Consider the following 20,469-nt stretch of genomic DNA (forward strand, 5'->3'; position numbering starts at 1 on the left):
AATTGGCCATTGTAATAATCTTTTGTTTATATATTCTCAGGACTCATTAATTTTCAGTGAGTTTACAGTGCTGAAACAATAATAGCTTGATTTCCATCACTAAAACTAGTTTCTATATGTGTGTGTGCGCATGCACACGCGTACATGCATATATATAAACATTTTAAAATACAACCGAAGCGCTGACTCAGTAGAAACATATTACATTCTCTGACAGGGAAACTGAATTAGTAACTCAGGGTAGGGGAACTGAGTTCAGGAGTAACCTCCGGACTGCTGCTTCCCTGTCTTCAGGGTTCAGGCTGCAAATCACCTGAGGCCCCTTTTGACAGCCAAATCTACTGTGCACTAGTTACAAGGGCCTTGCAGCAGACCATGCTTCCTATTCTCCCAGCCAGAGGAAAAGGTTGCCACAGTAGTGGATGGTAAGAAAAAGGGAGTCTGAAAAATTAGTATTAGTGTACGGCAGAAGTTTAAAAAACATATGACATTAATTTTAGATAAGCTAAACCAACACAGCACAGTTGAATACCAAACAGAAAATACTAATAATGTGGCATAATATCTGCTGCCCTGAACAGGAGCACTCCTCTCATGATGTTGACAAATCAGCATGCACTAGGAGGGGAGTAGTGGGGAAATGCCTTCTTCCCCCTTCCCTCCTTTTTCTTTTTAAACTTTCTTTTCCTCTCTTTTGTTGTTGTTTTCCTCTATTTCCAATATTGTTCTTTTAGCCTCCTTTTCAAGTTCCTTTCACAGTAATATACCTAAAGCCAGTTCTCGTACTTCCATAACTTCCTGGAGCTATTTATCTTCATATAATCAAATACACACACACTGTGAACCAAAAGCTGTGAGCATTGTAAAACCAGTGTTAGACTGACTACATTGGATGGTGGAAGCACTCAACTTCTTACAGGATCAGGCCCAACATGTAAATTGTGTTTGAAAGTAGTGGAAGATTAGCACTTATGAAAAGTGTTAAACATAATATGTACCTCACACCCAAGGATCCATTTTCTATCTTCACACTTACATACTTTATAAAAATACAGCACTGTGCCAAAAAAGTCATATTCAAGTACATTCTAGGTAATGGTGATTTCCTCTATAGTATTGTACCAATTTTATATGGAATACTTTGCATTTTTATTTTAATATATTAACATTAGATCCTGTATAATTATAAAACTATCATTATAGTAATATCAGTGTAATTACCAGTGTTTACAGAAGAGACAGTAAAGTGCTGTCACCCAGTGTGTTTTATAAACAAAGGAGCAGAATCAGAAGCAGTGCTTCAAGTGGCATAAGTTAGACTCCAATATACGGATTCTACTCTTAGAGCTACTTACTCTTACCAATGTGCAAAAGAGTTTAAGCAAGTGTAACTTACACACTGAGGATGGAAGAAGATGTAAGTTAAAGTCAGGTAGAGCTATTTTAACTTATAGCTTCTTACAGGACATGTTAATGTGCCAAAAAAAAAAAAGTAAGTTATAGTCATTTCAATTACCATCCCTAATCATAGAAATGTAAAGCCAGTAAAGCTGGTTTAAGGAGGTTTGAAGGAGTGTAACTTACACTACTTTATAAACCTGTAATGAATTTGGCCCAGAGATTTGGAATCCACCTCTTTCTATTATGAAAGAAAGGCCTAAGAATGGCAGTGCATAGCAAAAAGACTGGAATATCCCCAAATTTGATGCTGAGGCTCAGGAAAAGCACCCCCTCCTGCCCCATGGATATACAGTTTAACGTTTGGATTTACAGTTCTTAGCTTCTTCATTAACATTCTTTAAATGGCACAAAACTATTCAGAGAAGCTACATCCCTGAAATATTCTCTATTGCAGATTGTTGTTTTTTTTAATGGGATAAGAATTAATGTTACCTATTTCTACTCTGGTTCTGACTGCAGTACAATAATGGTTGCAGAGTACCACTGAATGTTTTGTGCGATGAACCCTATAGGAATAGATCCTAAAATCTCTGTCTTTGTAGATCTGTTTCATTGTACAGTACGGAATTGTCATTGACCTAAAGAATACTGTTTTTTATATTTTTTTTATAAAACCTAAAGGAAAAAAATGCTTCCTTGAGATGGAAAAGACTATGCTCCATAGACACTTTGCAATACTACCGTTTCATAAGTCTGTAGTTGAACTCCATGATTCTTTGGAAAACAGACCTTTCATTAGCAAAACTAGTTTTTCAAGAAGCTCTAGAATCTCAATTACCTTGGGACAGTGACATCAAGTATAGAGTAGTTCCACATTTTGCTACATAATTTTCTTGGTCTAGCCCTGTCAATGTACATCTTAAAGCTTTAAGAATATTAATTAATATATTAAGTACCTCAAAGAATATTTAAGTTTTATAGGTCATCTCCTTTAAAGGTAAAAAATATGTAGGCCATTAAGGAACCCATTCAAGAAAAAAGGAGATCAATTTTTATTTACTCAATTTCTAAACATCTAGCAGCTGGGAGTGGGAGTATGAGGTGGAACAGGAAGAATGAAAAAGACCCCACAATGGTACAAAGTGACTGGAAAAACTAGGATTCAAAGACATGCCAAATATAGAGGAGATGTGTAAGGTATTGTAAATTAGATGCCTTTACACTCAGATTCCCTTACACTCAGCTATACTTACATTCTGAGGAGCTGGAAGAAGGTATGAGAAGTGTATGTTAAAGGAGTTTGGGGACAATTTTGACTTACACCTCTTTACACACTTCTGTTTGGTGTATACATTGCTTGTACTCAGACTCCCTTACATATTGGTAATATGGATGCAAGAAGCTCCTTGGGGCTCTAATGTGTAAGATGGTCTAACTTACATAATCTGAACTTGACCCACAGGGTCCCTCTTCACTGACAACCTCATCTCTTTTTTGCTGCAGAGACGTTCACACAAACCATTGGTTTATGAAAGCATATGTTAATTAGCTACAGACAATAAATGATTGTTTCAGTTACCTGATCTTTAATGATATATTGTGACAGTGTGAATAATTTGTAACAGAGTTCTCCTCCTCACCCCAATGGACAATAAGGGGCATCAGAAAGAATCCCTTTGTACAAAGACTCAAAATGGCAGGCTATCCTATATAACATTTCATGGTAATTAACTGGGTCATTACCAGATACAGCCAATGCTATGGCTAAATTTTATTCAGTTTTTCATTTTGTAAAATTGCACGAGCCTCATGGTACATTAGTTTGCAAATAGTTCCAAGAATTATATGCCCACCCTTTGAAATATATGAAAGCAAGGAGAGTTGTGAATTTACTGGGCTGGGAGCCAGGACATCTGGGTTCTCTTCCCAGCTGTGCCACAGACTTACTTTATGACTTGAACAGGTTGCTTAGCTTCTCTATGTCACATTTTCTGATCTGCAAAAAAGGGGATGATAATACACACTTCAGAAGGATAATGTGAGGCTTAATTCATTAATATTTGTATTGCCTGAGATTACTGAACATAATGTGCCTTATAAATATGAAGTAGTATTATTTATATGATTGACAGCTGGCTGAAATAACCTCTTAGATTAAAACCTGAGGAATAAAAAGAATAGAAAATAATTCTGTTATTCATTTAGAATTATTCTTCAAAAAAAGTTTGATGCACTCTGAGGTGCTTGTTATCTCTACAGAGAGTCTGTAGTGAAATTGGGCAGTTATTAGTTAAATTAAAGAGCTGACTTCTCTTTTTGCCTCCTCCTTCCACAAACCATCATCCGTATGGCTCTTAAATTTCTTAAGCAAAGTAAGCATTCATGGGATCAGAGGGAAGGTTCTATCATGGATCAGTAGCTGGTTAAAAGATAGGGGGGAAAGTGTAGGAATAAATGATCAATTTTCACAATAAATAGCAGGGTCCCCCAAAGATCTGTATTGGGACCTGTGCTGTTGAACAAATACATATATGATCTGGAAAAGGGGGTGAACAGTGAAGTGGCAAAATTTGTAGACAATACAGAATTACTCAAGATTGTTAGGTCCAAAACTGATTGTGAAGAGTTACTAAGGGAGTCTCATAAAACTGGGTGACTGGGCAACAAAATGGCAGATTAAATTCAATATTGATAAGTACAAAGTAATTCACACTGGAAAATTTATCCCAACTTTACATACATGGGGTCTAAATTTGCTGTTACCACTCAAGAAAGAGATCTTGGAACCACCATAGATAGTTCTGTGAAAATAGGTGCTCAGTGTGCAAAGGCATGCAAAAACACTAACAATATTAGGCACCATTAGGAAAGGGATATCAGGGGTTCTCAAACCTCATTGCACCACGGCCCCCTTCTGACAACAAAAATTACTTCACAACCCCAGGAGGGGGGGACCAAAGCCTGAGCCCACCAAAATCCCACTGCCCCGGGTAGGGGGGCCAAAGCCTGAGCCCCAGTGCTCTGGGTAGGGGGGTCAAAGCAGAAGCTTGAGGGCTTCAGCCCCAGGTAGGGGGCCTGCAACCTGAGCCCTGCCACTCAGGGATGAAGCTTCATCTTTGGCTTCAGCCCTGGGCAGTGGGGCTCGGGCTTCAGCCCTGGGCCCTACCAACTCTAAGCCACCCTGGTGATCCCATTCAAAGGGGGTTGTGACCCACTTTGGAGTCCGAACCCACAGTTTGAGAACCACTGGGATAGATAAGAAGACAGAAAATACCGTAATGACACTATATAAATCCATGGAACACCTACACCTTAAATTTCCCATGTAGTTCTGGTCACACCATCTCAAAAAAGATATATTAGAACTGAAAAAGTACAAAGAAGGGCAACAAAAATTGTTGGGGGTATGGAAAAGCTTCCATATTAGGAGAGATTTAAAAGTCTGGAACTGTTCATCTTAGAAAAGAGGAGGTTAAAGAGGGTTATGATAAAGGTCAATGAAATCATGAAGGTTACGGAGAAAGTGAATAAGGAAGTTATTCTCACATAACACAAGAACTAGAGGTCACCCAATGAAATTAATAGGCAGCAGGTTTAAAACAAACAAAAGGAAGTATTTCTTCACTAAGTACATAATCAACCTGTGGAACTCATTGCCATGGGATGTTAGAAGGCCAAAAGTATAACCGGATTAAAAAAAGAATTAGGTAAGTTCATGGAGCATATAGGTCCTTCAATGGCTATTAGCCAAAATTATAGGATGCAACCCCATGCTCCAGGTGTCCCTAAATCTCTAACCTCCAGAAATTGGGACTGGATGACAGGGAATGGCTCAGTTGACAATTGTTCTGTTCATTCCCTCCAAAGTATCTAGCAATAGCCATAGTTGGAAGACAGGATATGGAACTAGATGGACCATTGGTCTAATCCAGTATGGCAGCTCTTCAGTTCTTATATACAATGGATGATACAGAAGAGACACCCATACATAGTTTCTGAGCTTGATTAATTAAAATCTTTCTGGAAGCCAATGAAAGATCAGAATACGGAATACAAACATTTGTGTCATCCTATATCAGGGGACAAAGCATATATATGATTTGGGCCATTAAGTCTGGAGTTAAGTGGTGTAACGGTTAATCTGGTTCTGGGACAAAAGTGCCTATGCTAGTAGTTTAGAAGGAAACACAGAGAAGGGGCTAATTATGAGTATTGTGAAGCAATGGAAGCAGGAAACAGTACAATTTGTCGGCCTGCTCCATTCCATGATTAGAACCAAAACTACATACTCTCTACACTCAAACATCATGTTAAATAGGCTGTGCATAATGATGGACCTACAGTGAGAGAATTCCCGAGAAACACAAATTAGATCTTAGATTGTTAATACTTCCTCAGTGAGAGAAAACAAAAAAACCCCCTAACTATTCACTTACCTTGTAAGATGTAAACTGTATATTAGGATTCCATCAAACTTTTAAATATTGTAAGATATTATGCTCTCTATGGATTAGATGAAAATTTACTTAAACAATTCTTACAGTTTGACAGAATTTTCTCTGTTGCTTCCTGAATAGCCACTTGATTTCAAATGATAATGATCTTGACTTTTCATATAAGAGGAATTAGTTGCTTATTAGGGGACGGGAACACATGGTTTATGAGGAGAGGCTGAGGGAACTGGGATTACTTAGTCTGCAGAAGAGAAGAATGGGGGGGATTTGATAGCTGAAAGGGGGTTCCAAAGAGGATGGATCTAGACTGTTCTCAGTGGTAGCAGATGACAGAACAAGGAGTAATGGTCTCAAGTTGCAGTGGGGGAGGTTTAGGTTGGATATTAGGAAAAACTTTTTCACTAGGAGGGTGGTGAAGCACTGGAATGCGTTACCTAGGGTGGTAGTGGAATCTCCTTCCTTTGAGGTTTTTAAGGTCAGGCTTGACAAAGCCCTGGCTGGGATGATTTAGTTGGGGATTGGTCCTGCTTTGAGCAGGGAGTTGGACTAGATGACCTCTTGAGGTCCCTTCTAACCCTAATATTCTATGATTCTATGATTGTCAAGGCAAGACATTTTGAAGCATTACAAAAAACATTGGCAACCTGTGGGGTTTAGTATAGATGAAAAATAAATATTTTAAAAATATCATCTAGTATTTAGCATAACTACTCTTTTTTTTGTTCTTACTGCAAAAGTAAAACAAAAGGAACAAAAATAATCATTATTGTTATACCAATTTATTTGCAAAATATTTCAACATATGTTTCTCAGTATTGGCTTGGTTTCTCTGGAAAGACTTGACCTGTTTGAGAGAAAGAGGTGATACAGTGTGACAAACCTAATTAATTGACTTTTAGGAGGAAAAAAGCAGAACAATTTATTCTTCTGCTATATCCCTCATCCTGTACAGAAAGGTCAAAGTTTCAAAATGGAAAAATAGTATAACAATTTCTAAAAAGTATTAAGTACTACTGTGCCAGGACTGCTACAGTGCTAAAAAAGGTCTTTAAAACAAACTTCAAGGCACTTGGCATTAACAACCACTGATGCACAATGGGGTCCTAATTCTGTTGTCACTATTCTGATGTTATTTGAGCATAATTCTGTTGAAATCAATGTGCCAGATTCCACTTTTAGGTACTCTGTAGTTACACCAGTGTAGTCCACAGAGGATAATGGTGTTACTCTGGATTCACACAGATGTAATTCAGAGCAGAATTTGGCCCAGTGGTGTAATTCAGTATGCTGTTGGTCAAGGAGATTAATAGTGCATAGACTCAAAGGACATTTTAGAAAGGTAGGAAAAGCTGATGTATAGTAAACTCATCCCCTGTTTTGATTTAGCAGGTTCAATAAGAGTAGGAGGCAGTCAGCATTTTGCAGGGGGATGGCAGCACCTCCCAGTCTCTAAGTTTCAACCAAATATTTTGTAATGCCTTTCCAAAATTATTAAAGAATTAGCTAAAGATTTTGGAATCGCCTAACAGATGTGTGCTTTAAATCTATTTGGAAAAAGGGTTGAGTATTACGGGCCTGGAGAACAGTTTAACATCTGTATTTAAAATATCCCTGGAAACATTAGGCCTACAAGTTTTACACCATCCATGGAGAAGATACTTGAAACAGGAATTTATAATATACATAAAGACAGGCAATATTGATTTTGCAACAAATCCTGCAGAGGTTATTGTGTTAGTATCAAAAGTATTGGCAGGTAGATGCTATTACTGTATTTTACCAGGACTTTATGAAAGTTTATAAAGTAGATTGAATAAAAAGAAGCAATCTAACAAAGGTTTTGCTGTATTAATTTAGATGGTATAACTGGGCCAAAGGTGTTAACATAATACTGTTTAGTGCTGGACAGTGACTGGGGGTTAAACAAGGTTTGGGATTTGGTATACAGAGACCTCAGCCTGCTTAGTACCATGGTTAACACACCACTAAAAATCCTTTTTAACCTTTGATTAAGGATACAGAAATGAAGGAAAAACCGTTAAAGTATTTGAAATGTAACATAATGTTTACATTTTAAGAGCACTTCTTGTTCCATTTCCCTTTAGCTGGAGAGAGTTTTAGGGAGAAAACCCTTCAGTCTCTTAGATGACACCAAAGATTGCAATTGTCCTTTTGGGGAAAAGAGAAGAAGTTAATTGAGATGGGCTAGAGCTGCTGCTGTTAAATTTGTCATAACCATACAGCTAAGGGTAGCCTAGAATTCCTCCTTACCTGTAAGGGGTTAAGAAGCTCAAATAACCTGGTTGGTACCTGACCAAAGGGACCAATGGGGAAAGAAGATACTTTCAAATCGGGGGAGGGGGCAGGGGGTAAGGCTTTGTTGGTGTGTTCTCTGGGGAAAGCAGAGAAGCATCAGGTCAAAAAAACCTCCTTCTCCTATAAACTATCCTTTGGGACCTGGGGTCTCAGGAGGTGGTAGGAGTAGCAGCCATGTTAGTGAAACTTATTCCAGTAGCCTCCATATGTATTTCTCTTCCATCTGTTCTTTTTTAAGGAATGGGAATGGAAGGTAGAATAGCTCATCCCCTCATTATTTTGTCTACAGTTTGGCCTAATATCCAAAACACTTTGATTAATTAATTTCTAGTTCCACATTTTCTGTTTTTACCAAACATGATTTCAACATAGTCCTTAAATTATTCAACTTGGCCTTTTTGTTTGGACTAATTTAGTCTTTCTGTCTGGTTCTTTTGCATCTGTTTATAACATTCATTACTGAAAGCAACTTGGCTTACCTTCTGTTAATATTTGTTATTATAGGTTATTTTAACATTTTATGAACTTTCATATTGATCTCACAGGTAAAGTAAATTTGTAGGGCCAATTTTCCAACAATTCTCATCTTTGCAGATCTGGCACAGTAGATGCAGAGATCAGCATTTGTTAGCTACATCCGTCTCCTGAAATCCATATGTCCAACTCAACAAAAAAACCAGTCCAGAAAAAATATCTTATTTTACTGCAATCAGTTTAACAAACTCTTTCCACTTGAATGGATTACATCAGGCTCTAATCTCATTTCTCATAGCAATACTGGATCATCCGGTCAAACTAATGGTTTAATTATGATCTCATACAAGATATAATGTCATCAGCTATCTTATAAAATCACTTTTTACTCCGATTGTGTACATTTGTGCTGTAGCTGTGTTTACAATACAATGTGCAGTGATATGAGCTCATACAAAATATCCAAAATAAAACTACATTCCTAAGACTTTTATACCTTTCATGTATATGAGTCTATAACATCATGTCTTTCACAAATTGATTTAATTCTTCCTTGAGCAAATAACTGCATAAATGACACATTCATACCATATAGCCCTTCTAGTTTCTCCAGGATTATTGGCAGTTATATAGAAGATTTCTTGCTGCTAATGATGAGACAGGTGTCATGGAAATCGGGATATCTTCATGTTGCTTTATACATTTGTGTAGAATATAGCCTGTAATTATTGGAGGTACTTATGGTAATTTTTGCAGAGTGTAGTAGGATGTGTCAGGCATGAAGTCTGCTCAAGATTTTCTCCTTTTGAACTGTCACTTTCTCTCTGTTGAATTGATAGAAAAAGCCAAAATGATTTAGTGTAATTTTCCATATCTAGTCTATTGAGGCAAGTTCATTTTAGGTCCATGGATGGTGCTGGCAGCAAAAACTATCATTTCCTTTTGGCATGGACTATGGATAAACACTCACTCCCATACTGCTGGACCTCACAGAAATGTTGCATATTATCACCCAGGAGATGCTACTGCTGCACCTCAAAACTCCAGCAGTGAAAATTAAAATGTACAGCTCTGGTTCAGATCCTTCCTCTTGGAACAATCTCAGCAGTTTGTAACGGGCATCTGCACCTCCACCTCTAGACACCTCACTTGTGAAGTTATACAATTCTCTCTCTACATTCTTATTCTCTTCAACACGTATCTACAGCCTTTAAGGAGATTCTGGCTCCAAATACCTCCAGTATGAGGATGGCATGCAACTCTACTTACCTTTCATAGTAAATGCTAACTGTACCACCTCCCAGCTATCCCAATGCTTAAGCAAGATCAATGTTGGGATCAATAGTAACTGAGGGCATCTAAACCTGATCAAAATGTTAATGGAAAGAGAACGTTTCAAAGAACTAAGCAAAACTTTAATATCATCCTCAATCAAGGAGGCCAAAAGAGTTCACAGTCTTTGGATCCTCATGGGCTATGTTGCTACTGGATTTTCAAATAGCCACAGCTGCCAGAAACACTTTGTTCCATCTACCATTGGCCAAGAGACTAGGCCCTGTCTATCATATACCAGCTTGGTTGTGTGGATCCAGGTATATATGACTTTCAGGCTCAACTAATGCAGTGTGCTGCTTTTGGAAATAACATCATCATCTCTGAGGGGAACACAAAACTTCAGTATGGTTCAAAATGCAGCAGTCCACCTATTAAGTAACACACACAATGCAAATACATCATCCTGGGGCTCCAGATGTTACACTTACCACCTAACAAATACCAGACCAAATTCAGGATTCTGGTCCTTCAAAACCCTCGAAGGGCTGAATCTAGGCAACTTCAGGGACTCAGCTCTTTCTATGTAACTATGACATTTCATGATAGCTGCATTCCTTAGGAGCAAGTGTGAGGCTCTATCTACATAAGGGAAATTTGCATCAGTGTGGCAACATTGTGCAAGCCCTAATATAAAAGTTTTGCACTGATGCAAACCATGTCTTACACTTGCACAGTTTATTTTGGTATGTTACCAGATTACACTGCAGTGGTGTAAACTCTGCACCTATGCAGCATATCTACATTTAAACCATTAATGTCATTACATCAGTGCAAACAGGCCCTATGAGTCATGAGCGTGGGAGACACAGCTTTCTCTGATGGGTGAGCAACAGCTCTGGAACTCTCTTCCTCAAGAGTTTAGTATAATCACGAATCTCACTACCTTCTGGTCAAAACTTAAGATACCACTCTTCTTCATAGCTTTTCCACAATAGTAACTTTAGTAATAAAATATATCTCACTTCCTTCCTAGGTGGGTGAAGAAGAGAGAGAACCAAACATCAATATTAATTTGGCTACATAGTGGACCCATTTAATTCTATAAAATGCTCAGACACCACAGTGAGGAGCACAACTGAAATGCCCAGATAGATTAGGTAGGTGAGATACCAGCCATCAACAGACCTTTTAAAATTAAGAAGGTTAAGGGATTTCTGAGATTTATTCAAAGGGATTTATTCAAAGAAGAGAGCTAAGAGGTTTTACTTACCTCCTTTGCCAAAACCTCATTCAGAGGTACTTATGTTTCCCATTTCCTGAATTTTTAGTGCTGGTCTAAGTCAACCCAATAAAGGAGACCAGCTTCAGCAGATCCCAAGGGTGTTATTGCTGATTGCTGGGAATCTGTCTGGCCAAGATGGTGTCCACTTCCCAAGTGGAAACCTGATCCCCGTAACTACACTGCGAACAACGATCCAGAAAAAGGCAATTTGTTAGTCATAGGGAAGGTGGTCAAAATTTATCATCAGTCACACTCTTCTATTGCTGTCTTTGTGTTCATGAAGTGTTGACAGAAACATGATCAGCAATTCCTTCTACTTAATGTATGATGCATTATGTATGAAGCACCATATACATTTAAGATACTTTATGAGTGATATTTAATCCTAGTAATATTAAGAAACATCAAAACACATTTAATTATTGCACAGAGATGCTGCATTTGCAAATGCATATAATTCATTCTAATAAAGTGGTATACATATGAAAATACTAAAATCACCTTCAACTTCAGAAATTTGGGGGATTTTTCCATTAAAAAAGAACTTTTAGAGCAAGTTGTTAGGTGTGGGAGACAAAGTAAAACTGTGAAGTTTCCTTATTCGTTAGCAGCCAGATTGCTCCTTCCTATTTCAGATATCCAAACCCCACAAAAACTGGATTGACACTTTTTTGTGGCACTAGAAGATTTATAACTGCTCCAATTTAGTCTATGTGAACGCCACCCATCCCTGCTACAGCTACACATAGTATAAGCAAACAGTATACTATATTTAAGAGGTTTCAGAGTAGCAGCCGTGTTAGTCTGTATTCGCAAAAAGAAAAGGAGTACTTGTGGCACCTTAGAGACTAACAAATTTATTTGAGCATAAACTTTTGTGAGCTACAGCTCACTGCATCCGATGAAGTGAGCTGTAGCTCACGAAAGCTTATGCTCTAATAAATTTGTTAGTCTCTAAGGTGCCACAAGTACTCCTTTTCTTTTTATATTTAAGAGGAGGTTTCTGACTTTGAAGACATATGGCAACTCTTCTTGAAGTCAGTAAGAAGAATTGGCATGTAGTATTTCTTGTACTCCTTGCCAGGAAGACAGATTGTACTTTTCTGAGTATACTGACAAATGTCCCTTCTCACTGTGGTTTTGCCCTTTTTATATTGCTATATCATTATTTTTTTCCTTTTGTACTGCAATTTGGATTACTACATTCTTAGGCAATTCTAGAATTTTGTTTTATTTTTGGAATGGTTTAGAAAATGATCAGCTGCTAATTATCCTTTCACATATATGCATTTATCAGTAAAAATATACTTAAAGAGGTATCGCCCATTGTGGTCAGACAAGCAATATGAACATTCAAAGGTAATAAAAGAGAACGTACAACCACAAATAAACTGCAACATTTCTTTTTAAGTTACATTTTTAATGAGATTTCTGAGCTGATTTTTGTGGGCTGCCTTTTTGCATTTGTGATGCTAACGTGTGGGAACCCAATGTTTATAATTAGTAACTGTTTTCTTTTATAATCTGCTGTAGTAGTCTTTTAACACAGAAGAACTTCCATGAATATTTGCCTTGGGATTTTTATTGTTTCAAGCAGTGCATTTGTTGCTGTAGTATAAATGTAGTCTTATTCTAAAAAGGTAGTTGAACAAACAAACAGCCTCCTCTTCTCTTCCTAAAAAAAGGAAAACATAAATGGTCACATGCTACCTCTATGTGTTTTTTTCCCCTAGGGGATAGGAAACTCCATGAGTTCTCATTTTCTCTTTCAAAGTGGAGCAGGATTTTCCCTCTGCCCCACATTGCCATGGAACTGCATATCTTGGGCTGTTCATGTGTGCAGTATTATTTTCATGAAGGCCCACAGCCTCCACACTGCTTACTTGCCTCTTTCTTCCCCAGGGCAGCACTGATCATCTCGCATGAGGTATGTTGTCATGAAATTCCTTGCTGATGTCACAACAACACTCTAGTACCACTCCTACAGTTGTGTAAGTGGGAGTTACTGCTACAACCAGCAAAAACTTCCAAAGAGATTTCAAAGGATACATATTCTGCAGCTCTCTGGTTCTATGCCCCCAGAGCCATGAAGCCACTGTCCCCAAGTATCTGCCTGTTGATTTTACCCATATGCTCAGAGTCTAACTGACTGCCATATTTGGGGTCAGGAAGGAATTTTCACCCAGGTCAGAGGGAGGTTCTGTGGCCTGCAATGTGCAGGAGGTCAGATTAGATAATCACGAAGGTCCCTTCTGACCTTAAAGTCTGTGAGTCTATGAGCCCCCAACCCAATCTGTAGCTCCTAATCTGTCATATGATACTTACTATGTACGCAGCCCAAATACTTCTGTCACGGGCAGGATTTTAGCTACAAATTATTCAAAAAGAAGTACCATAACTCCAAAGAGGATGTGAAACTTAAAAATGATTGAAATAGTGCTTTGCCTGAAAATTCTGTATGTGCTCAGTGCTTGTTTTTGTCATTTAACTAGTTTATATCTAAAAAGGAGGTGAAATGCACCAACATCATAGTCTGTCAGCTTTCACAGTCACTCCATGGGACAACAGTTTCTGAGCCTCAAAATTGCTCTTCGGTTTAGAATGTATCCCTACCATCCCTGGGTTGAATTCTGTCATTTTGAAGTTAGTTACACATGAGTATTTTAGATTAGTTATAAATACTATAGACAATGGAATATAAGTGCTAAAGGGCTCCAAAGTGTTTAAATTACTACTATTTCTCTTGTGAGGGGCAAAATGTACCACTTAACTCCATATGGAAAGGTAATTGATACATATTGGTATAAAAACAATGGAACCATGGAAAAGAATAATCCTCCGCCCTCCCCCTCCTGTCTTTGCCGGTATGACTGGGTGAAATTGTATGGCCTGTGTTATAGAGAAGGTCAGGCTTAGATGTTCACAGTTGTCTTTCATGATCCTAAAATCTATTAAACCTGTTTATTTCCTTATACAGCCAGTAATGGAGCAAGTCCCAGTGCACAATTTACTTGATTGCCCCTGTTTAAGAGATGAGATGGGACTCAAATTGTATATAAAACAGATTCAAAGGCAGGGTTTCTTTTTTGTTTAATGAAGAAACCTAATTAAAATGATAGGGATTTCTTGGGGAAAATACTCAAGTCATTCATTTTTAAATCCTTTTAAAAACCAGGATCTTTTGTTTTATGAAAGGTGTTTGAAGTCTTTGAATTTTTACCCCTTGGCCACCTTTCTCATCTAAGTGCCTTAAGTGAGTCCTGAGTGGTTTAAATGATTAAACATCCTTTGGGGGATTATGATTTGTATTTCTGATTACACAATAAATATATCAAGCAGTTATTACACAATCAAGATTAAAAGGTTTAATCCTCAAAAATTAGTTCATAACATATTAAGTGATTATGGATTTAAGGCATATCCAAAGGGTAAGATGACATTTGTCATTAAAATAATACTTTAAAATACATTGAAGGAGGAGAAGATGAATCGAGTGGTGAGGGGATGGGGAGAAAAGGGGAGGAAAGAGAAGAACTGAACTTAGGCCAAGAATTAAATCAGAAATGTCATTGACCAGTTGGACCTCTTTACTTCGGGGTAGACTCTGCTCCTCAGTACTTGTACTGAGTGGTAGCTTACTACACAAATAGTCCCATGTGCACCATCAATTTGGTGGTAGATTTCAGTATTGTTACTCACGCTAGTCCTACTAAACTTGGGGTGCTACCCAACCTAAGGACATCAGAATCTGACCCATAAACTTTGCAGAATAAGCTATCACTCAATGCAAGTCTGGATGGCAGAATCAGATTCTCAAAGACATTTGGAGGAAAGAGAATAAGAAATGTATTTCTTGAAGTAAATTCCTAACCGAATCTTGCCAAAACATGGGCAAGCTTTCCTTGCTTGAAAGAAATACTACACTTTTCACAGATTTCCTCTGGGTATGTTTAATATATCCCAGCTAATTTGCCTATTTTGGGGCTATCTCCATTAGCCTTATTACTACTTCTCTTAGAATACCTTGTTTCTGTTGCTGGAATCTGAAACAATATCTTTGGAAGAACAAGTTCCTTCTCTTACTCCAGGGAAAGATTTTAACTTGTCATTGAACAGTGTGCAGGGCTTATATACCCCATCAGCGTTCTCTGAAATTTCTGGGAAATCCACATATATTCAGCAATCCATCACTCAGAGCCAGTGTGCAGATTGGCCCCATGTAAATAATACAGATGCTCAGTGACAGCCTCTTGATTTGTATTGCTTCACTCAGGCAAAAGAAAAAGAAAATAAAATTAAGGTATAAAAAGTGAAGGATAATTTACACTCCAGCAGATAAAAACTGAGAAAGTGTTTGTCTGAAGAGTTACTAAGGTGCTGAACAGACCAGCCATGCAGTGCCTATACAGAGCCTAATTCTGCCACCCTAAAGCTGAGTGTCACATTGGTCCAGTAGGTCTAAAGGGTACCTTAATTCTTTTTTGCATCATTATTGTTATTATTAATCATTCGTATTGCAGTAGCACCTAAAACGCCAATCAAGCATCAGGGGACCATTGTGCTGAGCACTCTATGAACACAACAAAAGATTGCCCCTTCTTCAAACATCTTATATTCTATAGCCTCAATCCTAACAAAAACTTCTATTTCAATACTGAAATTTACTACTGGGAGTAGTCCCATTGAAGTCACTTGTGGTAGTAAAATTAAGGATGTACATAAGCGTTTGCCGCATCAGGGCCTAAGCTAGAGTGACCAGGCAGCAAGTGTGAAAAATCGGGACGGGGATATGGGGTAATAGGCGCCTATAGAAGAAAATGCCCCAAATATCGGGACTGTCCCCATCTGGTCACCCTAGCCTAAGCAGACATATCCTCTGCTTTTGACTTAAGACTTATAATACAGCATTAAATAAATTTCTCTCTCCCCCCCGCATTTTTATTTAACAACAGATTTACTTTTATCTTTATTTTCACTGCTCTAAAAGTGGAAAGGTAGTTAATTGACATGTGTGACTGCACAAATACAAATTTAGACCCTTTTAAAAATACATGTTAACATTTTAAAGTATTATGTGTATCAGGTCAGTTGCAGTGGATGAGTTAGTACAAAAACTAGGATTTTACAATCTGCACTTGAATGGATTCTTGCACCTGGGCAGAATCCCACTGAAGAGGGCTCTGAATAGGCAAAAAGATGGTGCATGTAGTTTGGATTGCAGGGTCAGGGCCATTGCCTGGAAAGGAAAAGCATCAAAAGTAATTTGATTGAGATATTTAAGATTGGGAAAGTCACTGTAAAAGTCATCAGTCTCACCTTTTGACTCCTGACCCTAGCAAGAGACAAGAATAAAATCAACCGAGCAATGAATTTAGAACAATTTTTGAAAAAAAAATCCCTTTTTTGCAGCATTTTCTCAGGCTGAGAAATTTGCTGCTGCAGTAGGTCATCAGGTTAAATACTATGACTGGATAATTTTATCACTGATAATGGGCCAAATCTTTCTCCTTTAATCCATGCATGTAGTTCTATTGACTTCACTAAAAGTACTTACTTGTTTGCGAGAGATACCAGGATTTAACTGAATAGTGGTATGATAGCTGTGCCAGATAAAATAATAAATGTAATCAAGTCTTTTGCTTCAGAGCATATGCTGTTTACTTAAGAGGTTAGTAAGGAAGGATTTTCCATTCACCATTTCATAATTAGGTCAGAGCAGTTTCAAGCAACAGATGCTGACTGCTGCTAGAGGTAAAGGGTCAGAGATTGTCTTCTCCAGTGTTGCAAACCTTTTGCCCAGTGTAACTGTAGTTTATTCTGTAAGTATATATTATAGGACTCTTATGTGTGGGTATTGAGAAAATGGGCAGAAAAGCTGCAGAAAAAATATGAAATATTTGAACTTGTATTAGTTTTTGAACTCTTCTTAAGCAAGCATGCAAATAATTACTCCTCTCCTCAGCCACAATGTTGTAAATTATACATTAGTGGTATGAATTACAAGCCATGTTTCTGTCTGGACTGAACTTGGATATCCATTTCTAAGTCTTTCAGAATAAAGGCTGCTAATAGAAACCATTCTTAACAATAGCAATAGCCCACAGTTTCCTTTAATTTTGTAAGGATTTGCATCTTTTGACCCTTTCAGAGGGAAAAATGACTAAAATCAAACTTTGCAGATGGAATCCTGAGATTCAGAAACCTATAGGTTTTAGTGGCATTTAGTAAAGAAACCATTCTTAGAAAAAAACTGAGTTGCCAATGGACTGGATTAAGGCCTATGCACTATAGATAAGTCTAGAATAATGCTTATGCAGTCAAGTTATGATGTCAGAATCTCATCCCTCAATAAAAAAGAGTTTCTAGATCTGTTAATTACAAAGAAAACCTTGAAAGTGAGCTGAGCATAATGAAATCAGTGCTGTTATGAGCAGGACTAGGTTGCCCCTGGCTAGCTGGAGGGAGGGGACCGCTTCTGCTGCTCCCAACTCTCCTGAGGGGGGACCTCTTCTGTAATCTCTGCCATTCTCTAGAGGAGGAGACCCAAGATGTCATGCCTATCTCTCTGTGTGGGAGAGCCCTCTGCTGTCACCCCACCACTCACAAGCGTAGGGGACCTGGTTGCCATTGCTCCTTGCCAGGTTGGCATTCTTTCTACAGCTCACTCTGTCACTCTTTTGGTCTCCCCCTTACTCTCCAGAGTGAGAGGGGAAGATCAGTGGTGGAAAGTAGGCAATAATAAATATGGGATATGGAATGAATGAGGAGGGAGAGGAAATGAATGTGTAGATGGAATGAGGGAGGGATAGAGTAAGAGTAGAAGAGTCTTCACTCAGAGATGTCACATTTCAGTGTGGGTAACCATTGGTTCTGCACACAGCCGAGAAGGAACGCTGGTCCTCACCTCACCCCTTGGCATAAGGAGGAGAGTGCATCCGATGAAGTGAGCTGTAGCTCATGAAAGCTTATGCTCTAATAAATTTGTTAGTCTCTAAGGTGCCACAAGTACTCCTTTTCTTTTTGCGAATACAGACTAACACGGCTGCTACTCTGATACCTCCTTGGAGCTGGGGTTCCTGCCTATGGGTTGATTAGGAGAAGCACATCTACACCACGTTGGTAGAGGTCTCTTGCTGCTGCCATCCCATCCTGGTTTTGTTTGGGTGGTGCTGGGTACATAGGGAGTCCTGCAGTCAGGTGGGGGGAGGATGAGTCCTTTCTCCTCTTGGATGGACCCAAGATCACCTGGAGACAAGGAGTAGGGAGGAGACCAGGGGTGGCCCAGCCTACTCAAAAGGAAATGGTGGTAGACCCCCCGCACCTCATTCCCAGAAGATTGCATTTGAGGACCAGCACCCCAGGTGATGCGATGGTGTGGAGATCAAGGCTATGGCAGGGATCGGACTAAAGGGAGCTCATGTGGTGGTGAGTCTGGGGATTGCCTTAATCTGACCCTGATGCTGCCAATTTTACTCACATCGAACAGGCCCTTACTACAGCAATAATCTCATTAAAACCAGCGGAATAGTGGCGGAAATGAGCATTACTCAGCTGGAGTAAAGTCTGCAGAACTGGGCTGAGTCTTAATAAATCAGCTATCTGAAGTTAAATCATCCATCCTCGTATAGGCGTAGCAGGTGAAGTACGTGTTGACTATGCATGAAGGAGCAAAACCACCATCCACTTGACGTTCCGTTCACTCTCCTAGTCCAATCGTGTGGATTTTAGGTATTTGAATAGATTCAAAATCACAGCCATTTTCCAGCAGGGCTTTTCTCAGCAATTACCTCCCGGAGCCCACTCAGAAACGCTTTCAAAAGGAACACGCTGCCTCCCGGCTGGATTTCCTCCTCCACCTCCTCCTGATGCATCAGCGGCTCCTGCTCCTTCCCCCTCCCCACGAAAGACGGGGGTTTGCCCTTCAACTAACCAGACGCTCCAGGAAAGCCGGCGCCGCGCGCTCAGAAGTTGGACGCGCGGAAACAGGTGCCCTGCGCGGCCGCCTCCCGCGCCTTTCGCTCGCCCGCGCTCCGGCTCCCACCGCTGCCGCCCCGGGCGGGGAGTGCGCGCGCGCGCGCCGCGCCGGGGACCGGGGCGGCGCGGCTGGAGCTCGCCGCGCGCGCGTGACGTTCCGCCTTCCCCCGGCGGCGGCGGCGGGCGCCTCGTGCAGCAGCATCTCCCCAGCGCGGAGCCGGGCGGCTTCGCCTTTTCCTTCAGCTATTTGCAGCTCGTCATTTCCGCCAGGCTCCCGGCCGTGCGGGAGAAAGAGACGAGCGCGGAGCTCGGCGAGCTGCCGTGAGGGGACCGTGGCTGAGCCCTAGCCCCGCGGTTGCCTGATTAGCCGCTCACGCCCCCTCGGGAGCAGCGGGGGCGGGAGGCCCGAGGCGACGGAGCGTGCAGCAGCTTCCCCCCCCCCCCCCCCCCCCCCGCAGGCCGAGCCAGCCACATGAATTGAAACCCCGAGAGAGACGCAGAGGCAGAGCCAGCGAGCGGGAGAGGCGCGCGGGGCTCTGGTGGCGTCCCCTCCGCTGGCGGGCTGGGGCTGGGCTGCGAGCGGGCTGTTGGAAAACCTACTACAGCAAAAAGCAACCTCCCCCTTTCTCCCGCCTCCCCCCCCCCCCATCGCCGCCAGCTCCCACTGCTCGGCTGCCCGGGAGGACGAGGGGAGTGGGGCAGCGCTTCTCCGCCCGCCCAAGCAGCGGCCAAGTGCCCGATGGCTCTCATCATGGAACCCGTGAGTAAATGGTCTCCGAGTCAAGTGGTGGACTGGATGAAAGGTAACTAGCGTGGCCAGGCTGGCTGGTATCCCCGGGGTCTCTCTCCCCCCTGCTCCTCCCCCCTTGCTATGGGCTCGGCAGCCTTCCCTGCATTTGTGTGTCCGAGCTTGTGTCATCTGGGTGTCGCGCACGTTTGTCTTATGCTCCCTCCCCCCCCCCCCAAAAAAAAAAAAAGCGAGCTGGTGGCGTGTGGTGCGATGGCTGAGAAATAACCTGCCCCGGCGTCCGCAGCCCGAGAGGGCAGGATCCGTGTCCCGCGCAGCCTGCTGCACTCGAGACTCGAACTGAACCTGGACGGACATTTCTTAGCGCCCTTCCGTGCCGCTGCCCCTCCGCCGCCAGGTTGCTGCTGCTCTCCGTGGGCACATGCCGGCCCCGGGGCTGGAGAGGCACCGAGTGGGGCCTCCCCGCTGTGCTCGGCGGGCGGGGGGGCCCGCACTCGGCCGCCACTCAGCGGGGCCGAGTCCGATGGGGCGCTGCTGGCAGAGAG

At 40.9% G+C, this 20,469-nt stretch overlaps 1 protein-coding gene across 4 annotated transcripts in view; it reads left to right on the forward strand.

Annotated features, from left to right (window-relative positions):
• The first annotated feature begins 14,557 nt into the window (after positions 1-14,557).
• CNKSR2 (connector enhancer of kinase suppressor of Ras 2) overlaps positions 14,558-20,469 on the forward strand; it is a 384,996-nt gene continuing 379,084 nt past the window's right edge. For 2 of the 4 annotated variants that reach the window (XM_038375840.2, XM_038375865.2), the window contains exon 1: positions 19,351-19,979. In XM_038375840.2, coding sequence (XP_038231768.1) covers positions 19,916-19,979 — 64 coding nt within the window. In that variant the 5' untranslated portion in view covers positions 19,351-19,915. Of the gene's footprint in view, positions 19,980-20,469 lie in introns of all 4 variants that reach the window. The other 2 variants (XM_043504745.1, XM_043504743.1) reach the window with 2 other exon arrangements.

Source organism: Dermochelys coriacea, chromosome 1 (genome assembly GCF_009764565.3).
Source record: "Dermochelys coriacea isolate rDerCor1 chromosome 1, rDerCor1.pri.v4, whole genome shotgun sequence".
In the NCBI taxonomy this organism is placed as follows: domain Eukaryota; kingdom Metazoa; phylum Chordata; order Testudines; family Dermochelyidae; genus Dermochelys; species Dermochelys coriacea.